The sequence below is a fragment of the Otolemur garnettii genome, unplaced genomic scaffold, assembly GCF_000181295.1.
Source record: "Otolemur garnettii isolate 467f Iridium unplaced genomic scaffold, OtoGar3 scaffold00067, whole genome shotgun sequence".
Classification (NCBI taxonomy): domain Eukaryota; kingdom Metazoa; phylum Chordata; class Mammalia; order Primates; family Galagidae; genus Otolemur; species Otolemur garnettii.
The window spans coordinates 6,960,060-6,968,428 of record NW_003852462.1 but is presented as its reverse complement, the minus strand read 5'-3'; the positions used below and the strand labels follow the sequence as shown (position 1 = coordinate 6,968,428).

The following is an 8,369-nucleotide window of genomic DNA, read 5'->3' as shown; positions in this document are numbered from 1 at the left end:
TTGAACCCGCCATCCTCAGGCACATGGGGCCAGTGCCCTACTCCTTGAGCCATAGGCGCCGCCCAGTGTGAGCTATGATATTAATATAAATTTTAATATTCTCAAATCTCTTACACATATAGGTAATTTTTTGTTACCCTTGGTAGAGTGTCCAGGGCAACAAAGTGAGGCTCTGTCTAAAAAAAAAAAAAAAATTTTTTTTCAACTTATAATTAGCTAACAATGGTGCCACATGCCTATAGTTTCAGCTATTTGGAAGGTAGAGGGAAGAAGATCACTTAAGCCTACAAGTTTGAGGCTGCTGTAAGCTATGATAATGCCACAGCACTCTAGCCTAGGCGACAGAGCAAAACACTGCCTCAAAAAAAAAAAAAAATACCTATTCTATGTGTAAGACAGATTTGAAAATATTAAGATTTACATTCAGAATAACATGTATGAGCAGGTGTGGTAGCTCACACATGTAATTCTAGCACTTTGGAAGGCCAAGAAGGATCACTTGGGGCCAAGAGTTCAAAGACCAACCTGGGCAACATCGCAAGACCTTGTCTGTACAAAAAAAATCAGCTGGGCGTAGTGGCATGCACCTGCAGTCCTAACCAAGAGGTTAAGGCAGGAGGATTACTTGAGCCCAGGAATTCAAGGTTACAGTGAGCTGAGTTGGCACCATTGCACTCCAGCCTGGGTGACAGAACGTGATCCTCTAAAAGAAGAAAAATAGAGTAGCGCACGGCAGGGTTTCAAATACATAGTTGGTAAGCTTACCTCTATAACAGAGTTAGTAAGATGCCTGTAAAATCAGACATGGTCTGTCTATCCATCAGGGAAACAGAGGACTTTCTGTTTTATCCCTCCCTGGAAGACAGGCAGTATTGGCAAGGGAAAGGCAATTGCCTTGTGTTCGTTCATTTAAAATGTATACACTGGGCTCGGCGCCTGTGGCTCAAGTGGCTAAGGCGCCAGCCACATATACCTAAGGTGGTGGGTTTGAATCCAGCCCAGGCCCGCCAAACAATGACAGCTGCAACCAAAAAATAGCCAGGCGTTGTGGCAGGCACCTGTGGTCCCAGCTACTTGGGAGGCTGAGGCAAGACACTCGCTTGAGCCCAGGAGTTGGAGGTTGCTGTGAGCTGTGATGTCACAGCACTCTACCCAGGGGGACAGCCTGAGGCTCTGTCTCCAAAAAAAAAAAAAAAAATGTATACACTGAGGAACTATTTTGTGCAAGACACCCATCTAGTCACTGGGGAAACATCAGTGAGAAAACCAGACAAAAGTTGCCAGCATCAGTTATAGTCCAGTGATAAGCAGAAAAACACTTCAGCACATCTCCCCTACCTCTTCCGTATTCCAAATGACTGCTATAAAGAAAAATAATTGTGCCCTGTAATGCTGGTACCTTGCTAAGAGTTCCATTCTTTTGTTATAAGCATGGCTATGTTGTATGAAGAACTAATGCTCTCTCTAAGCACCTTCCTGGTGCAAAAGAAAAAACTTCAACCCTGAGACATGGAAACTAATACTTTAATGTAGTTTTATTTTGTAGAAATCAAAAGCAAAATATAACTTATCAACAAGATCAGAGGAAAGGAAAAAAGTGACTGAACGGCAGTACCCTCAACAAGAAGCATCCCTGTAATAAAAAATACAACCTACTGGGAGGCCGAGGTGGGTGGACAGCCTGAGTTCAGGAGCTTGAGACCAGCCTACGAAAGAGGAAGACCCCTTTTCTACTAAAAATAGAAAAATTAGCCGGGTGGTATGGCAGGCACCTGTAGTCTCAGCTACATGGGAGGGTGAGGCAAGAGAATAGCTCAAGCCCAAGAGTTTGAGGTTGCTGTGAGCTGTGATGTCACAGCACTCTACCCCAAGCGACAGAGTGAGACTCTGTCTCAAAAACAAATGAACAAACAAACAAAACAACCTAAAAGCAAGATAGAGTGCATGGGGTTAACAGAGAAGGGCAAGGATCTTGTATCTTGTTTTCTTGTAAGTTCTCTGAAATAAGACAAAAAACTAGATTCCTACCTTCTTTTGGGTTCTGCTTAAACTGTGCAGAAAGAGAAGAAAGAAAGATGACATCTCTGTCTCGGTCCTTCCAAGAGACACGGAAGATCTTACAGACCAGCTGTAAGGCCTGCTCCTCAGACACTTCAGGGCCAGAGGAAGGTTCCTAGTGAGGAAGGAGATTTCAGTATTAATTTCAAATAGAAAGCATGACGTAGGCACTTCAACAGAAATTCTTTATTCTGATTTAACTCATTAACATTGATATTTTGTTTTTTTCTTCTTTGACACAAAGTCTTACTATGTCGCCCTCGGTAGAGTGCCTTGGCGTCACTGCTCACAGCAACCTCAAACTCCTGGGCCCAAACAACTCTCTTGCCTCAGCCTCCCAAGTAGCTGGGACCACAGGCACCTGCCACAATGCCCGGCTATTTTTTTTGTAGCAGTTGTCTTTGCTGTTTAGCTGGCCGGGGCTGGGTTTGAACCTGCTAACCCTGGAGCATGTGGCTGGCACTGTAACCACTGTGCTACATGCACAGAGCCAACATTGATATGTTTTCTTAAATGCCTAAAACCACCATGAAGGAAAAACTAAACTTGTCACTGTGACATTAAAGGGACATACAACTTCTAAAGTCTCACAGAGCTTACCATACAATCTATAGGGGAAACATAAAGGAATAAGGGCATTACCAAAAGTTACCAAGGAATGGCTCTGCATCTGTAGCTCAAGAGGCGAAAGAGCCAACCACGTGGGTGGTGCCTGTGGCTCAAAAGGGTAGGGCACCGGTCCCATATGCTGGAGGTGGTGGGTTCAAATCCAGCTCCGGCCAAAAAAAACTAAAAGAATAATGAGAAATAATTAAAAAAAAAAAAAGTTGGAAAATCCTAGATAGGTTTCTTCAGGTCTCTTACTTGGATCAGAGGCACGTGGGGCCAAGCTCAGAGCTCGTTCTCCTGCCCCAACTCCCAGGCAGGTCAGAGGATCACTTGAACCTAGGGGTTTGAGGTTTCTGTGAGCTAGGCTGAGGCCACTGGGCAACAGAATGAGACTCTGTCCCCAAAATAAATAAAGTATCAAAACCAAAAAATAGTTACCAAGGAATAAATGTGATAAATCACATAAATATCCCATCTATTCACTTTTCTGAACTCCAAAGAACCAGATTAACATTCTTGGTACATCATCAATTTTCCTCCAGCAAATTTCCCAAAATTTAACATTTCCCATTACATTGTATGAGAGTTAAAGTATCATATATGAAAGAACTTTGTACACAAAAAACTCTTCAAAATAAAACACTGCACCAATAGGAAGCTACAGCCCAACTTCCAATAATTGTAAACATGCATTCCTAAAGGATTCCTAATAACTTACTGAATAAGAAGTTATTATGACACCCTGAATATGCAGAACTGAGTCCACATGATAATCAAATATAAAGGCCTTATGTTTTCAAAAAGCTTCTACTTGCTACTGGATCCTACATATTCTTGGTTCAATCCCCAGCCATTTTCCTCAGAATACTGCCAAAGATGTGATGATGTTCTTGCTTAAAAGCAAAGACCAAAAGAAGAAATTCTCACTAGCTCCAAATTAGTTCCTTTTACAAACTAAATTTACAGATAAAACTATGGCCATGTAATAATGATAATAACTGAGGATTTTTATCAGGTAAAGAGACTGAGTTATATTTCTTTTAGTAAGGGTAATACAGGCTATCTGTTTTACCTGAAAAGAAAAAAAAAATCACCTACATAGAATTTCCTCATGTTCTCTTCAGATAGGAGAGACAAAATGGAGTTTACTAATGGAACCTGCACTAGAAACTGGGGCAAGGGCTTCACTGCTTACCAACCTTATCACTGAGGCTCCTTTTTTCTCTCCGATCATTTTCATCAACCTCCATATTTTCAATTCCTGAATCCACATCCACCTGGGACATGCTTTAAGTACAGAAGACAAATAAGTCTTTTACCTTTCATAAACACACATAATGTCACAGCTGCTGGCTGAGGAAAAGTTTTAAAACATCAGTCAAAATTCATCATGTTAGAAAAATGACAAAGGTTCAACTTTTTCTTATTGAGTCTTAAGAGCTCTTTATAATTAAATTAGGATTTAAGCATTCAATCACACATGTTAGAAATAATTTTCCTAAGTTGACATTTTCTTGGGCCCACTTAAAAAAAAAAAACATTAGAGCAGATTCTGTATATATTTTATTTTTAAATGACAGAAAACTGAATCTGGGAAATAAAAAGAAAAAATTCAGTTGGGCCAGGTGTCCCAGGCTACTTGGGAGGCTGAGGCAGGAGGAAAGCTTGAGCCCAGGAGTTCCAGGCTGCAGTGAGTAATGAACACACCTGTGAATAGCCACTGCACTCCACCCTGGGCAAAATAGTGAGACTCCATTTCTAAAAATAAAGAAAATGTTTCGGCTCCTCAAATATTTTTATCTTAAACTTTTTTTTTTAACTTAAAAAAATAAAAAAGTCAACCAAAGTTTAATTACCAAAAACTGGTTAAATACATATTATTTTCCCCCATACCAAATAAATAATTGTCCCAGCACCATTTATTGGAAAGTGCATCCTTTTAAAATTATATAAAATCTCTTATGTCATATGTCCAATTTTCATAAATGTTTGGGTCTATTTCTAGCGATTTACTTCTGCTACTTTAGACATCTGCCCCTGAACCAATGATACCACTGTGTTGTAATTAATAAAACCTCACAGAAGTCTTAATATCTGCCAGATCAATGTCTCCACCTTGTTCTTCTACTTCAAGAGTGTCTTGGCTATTCCTGACCATGCCACTTCCACACATACTTAGTTAAGAATTAGCGTGACCAGTTCCTTTAAAACTCTGTTGGGATTTTAACTAGAATTTCCTTGACTCTAGAGATCAAACTACAGAGAAATGACATAATTTTATTAGTCAGTCTTTATCACTCTCCACGTATTTAGACCTTCTTTAAAGGTCTTTAAATAAACTTTTATAATTTTCTCCATAAAAATCCTACACTACTTTTACTAAATGTATTCCTAGCTACCACATAGTTTTTAATTAAACCATGAATGGTGCCTTTTAAAAAATTTAAGTTTTCTGAATTTTGGTTGTTGGCACACAGTAATGTTTAAATGTATATACCTCTTATAAGTAACTTGTTTACTTATATAAAAGTTCACTACAAAAATAATCAATTTATCTCCAGATAATAATTGTTGTTTTTTCCACTCCCATTCTTGTTTTACTGCACTGGATGGGACCCTCGTGTTAAACAGAACCAGCTACAGCAGTTGTCCTTCTTATTCCTGATCTTACAGAAAGTGGCTCTAACTTCTCACCCCCAGATATGAATGCTGCTGGAGGTTTTTGTTAGATGCCCTTTATATAGTCAGAATAAGATAGGCTACAGTGTCGTAACACAAACACTCCAAAATCTTAGAGGCTTAAAACTATAAGGGTTTATTTCTTGCTTACGCAAAGTCTGATGAGAGTGAAGCATCCTTACTCCATCTTTAATCTATGCCATCTGCAATACACAGCCTCCAAGGTCACTGGAGCAAGAGAAGAGAGGGATGGAGGAGGAACATCGGCTCAACCGCCTTCACCTAGAAGTGACACATGTCACTCCCACTCATAGCCTACCGGACAGAATTAGTCACCTGGCCCCAATCTACCTACAATGGAGACTGGGAAATGCTGGGGAGCACGTGGACTATTTGGTTAACTGTCTCTGCCACACTTTCTAAGGATACTCCTTTCTGTTCCTCATTTGCTGAGGTTTTTATCATGAATCGATGTGGAAGTTTATCAGGCTTTCTCAGCCATCAACACTATCAGGATTTTTCTCTTTAATATATAACACGGTAGAAAATATTTACAGATTTGCTAATGTCAACACACCCTGCCATCCTAGAATAAATCCAAACTGATCACGATACATTTGTCATATTTATGATATCATATTGTACTATTTTAAAGTAAACTTTTAATTAAAATATATGTATGGAAACGTGCATACTGGCTTGGAACCTGTAGCTCAGTGGCTAGGGCACCAGCCACATACACCAGGGCTGGCAGGCTCAAACCTGGCCAGGGCCTACCAAACAACAAAGACAACAAAAAAATAGCCGGGCATTGTGGCAGGTGCCTGTAGTCCCAGCTACTTGGAAAGCTGAGGTAAGAGAATCACTTAAGCCCAAGAATTTCAGGTTGCTGCGAACTGTGACGCCACAGCACTCTACCAAGGGTGACATAGTAAGACTCTGTCTTTAAAAAAAAAAAAAAAATAGCCAGGCATTGTGGCAGGTGTCTATAGCCTCAGCTACTCAGGAGGCTGAGGCAAGAGAATAGCTTGAGCCCAAGAGTCTGAGGTTGCTGTGAGCTATAACACCATGGCACTCTACTGAGGGTGACAAAGAGAGACTGTCTCAAAAAAAAAAAAAAATGTGCATAGATACGTTTGGGTGAATGTACTTTCAAGAAGTAAACATACTAATGTAATTAGTACCCAGATTAGGAAATAAAATATTATCAGTACTCCAAAAGCTCCCTTTGTGACCCCTACCGATCACTACTATTCTGGCCCCCAGTAACTATTGTCTTGGCATCCAACCCCATAGATTAGTTTTGTCATTTTGATGCATTGTGAGATTTGATTTGTCAGTACTTAAGATTTTTGCAAATAAATCTTGAGCATGTGTACTACGTATTTTACTTTCTAATATTATTCTTGCCTGGTTTTAATAGTAAAGTCATATTGGCCTCATAAAGAGAATAAAAGTGGTCACTATTTTAATTATCTGAAAAAATTAGTATAAAATTCAATTGATCTCATGGCTTTTGATTACTTGTGTTCTGTCTTCTTGAGTCAACTTTAGGGAGAGTGATATTTTTCTAGGCATTAATTTCATCCAAATTTTCAAATTTACATCCGCTTTGGATATTTACACTTTTCATGGATTTCACTTCTTCAATAACAAATATTACTGAGTGCCCATTCTGTGCAGGCACTGTTCTAGGTGCCCGAGGTCAACGAACAAAGGATGCTAACAAAGTCCCTACCTCACTGAGATTACATCCTTGTTAGAGGGCAAAGGAGAATAAACAATAAGCACAATCAAAAAGCAAAGCAGACAGTGTTTTAAATGAGAATAGCCACAGGAAAAAAATGAAAGAAAGGGCTGGGGGTGGGGGTGGAGGTGTGAGCAGGGTGGGTTTGCTCACACTTGTGATCCCAGAACTTTTAAGAGGCTGAGGTGGGAGGACTGCTTGAGGCCAGGAGTTCAAGACCAGCCTGAGCAACACTGCAAGATCCATCCCCAAAAAAAAATTTTTTTTTTTATTGAAAGAAAAAAATGGCAGAAAAAAGGCAATTAAGGGCATGAAGCTTCCTTGTTTAAGTGGAATGGGCCTCACGGTGAAACAACATGTGGGCAGAGGCAGGAAGAGGTCAGCCATGTATACATCTAGGAAAGAGTATTCTAGAAAAGGATTTTCATTGCCTGGATGCATTTATTACTTTTCTTTTTCCTTTATGCATTTTTAATATATTTAAAGCTTCACATTTTCCTTTAAGAATCACTGTAGCTACAGTGCACAAATTTTGATATGTAATATTTATTATTCAGTTCTAGATACTTTGGGGTTTTAATTTTCATTATGATTTCTTCTTCTTCTTCTTTTTTTTTTTTTGAGACAGAGTCTTGTCTTACTCTTTTGCCCTGGGTAGAGTGCTGAGGAATTATAGCTCAAAACAACCTCAAACTCCTGAGCTCAACTGATCCTCTTCCCTCAGCCTCCCACATAGCTGTGACTATAGGTACCCACCACAATGCCCGGCTAGTATTTCTATTTTTAGTAGGAAGGGAGTCTCACTCTTGTTCAGACTGGTCTCAAACTCCTGAGCTCAAGCCATCCACCCTCCCAAAGCATTACAGGCATCAGCCTGTGATTTCTTTTTTGATATTTATTTTAAAGTATGCTCTTTTTAAAAAATATGAAAATGTACAAGGATTTTTCTTGAGTTCTATATTATTTTTTTAACCCAATATGCTAGTCAGAAAACATCATCTGTATGATTTTGATTCCTGAAACTTTTTTTTTTTTGGAGACAAAGTCTCACTCAGTCACCCTGGGGTTGAGTGCTGTGGCATCATAGCTCATAGCAACCTCAAACTCTTGGGCTCAAGCAATCCTCTTGCCTTAGTCTCCCAAGTAGCTGGGACTACAAGCACCCACCATACCACCCAGCTATCCTGAAACTTTTTGAGTGGTGAGTATAAGAATGCACACTCTCCAACTACAGAGCTCAAAGTACTGTATCTTTCTTTTTTTTTTTTTTTTTTTT

The 8,369-nt window shown here is 39.5% G+C and overlaps 1 protein-coding gene across 1 annotated transcript in view; it reads right to left on the bottom strand.

Annotated features, from left to right (window-relative positions):
* Nucleotides 1–8,369, bottom strand: part of UBE4B (ubiquitination factor E4B) — a 133,494-nt gene that overhangs the window by 64,565 nt on the left and 60,560 nt on the right. The window contains exons 5-6 of the mRNA XM_023515143.1: nucleotides 3,867–3,954; nucleotides 2,029–2,173 (exon numbers count right to left, since the gene is read on the bottom strand). Of these exons, the coding sequence (XP_023370911.1) occupies nucleotides 2,029–2,173; nucleotides 3,867–3,954 (233 nt within the window). The remainder of the gene's footprint in view (nucleotides 1–2,028; nucleotides 2,174–3,866; nucleotides 3,955–8,369) is intronic.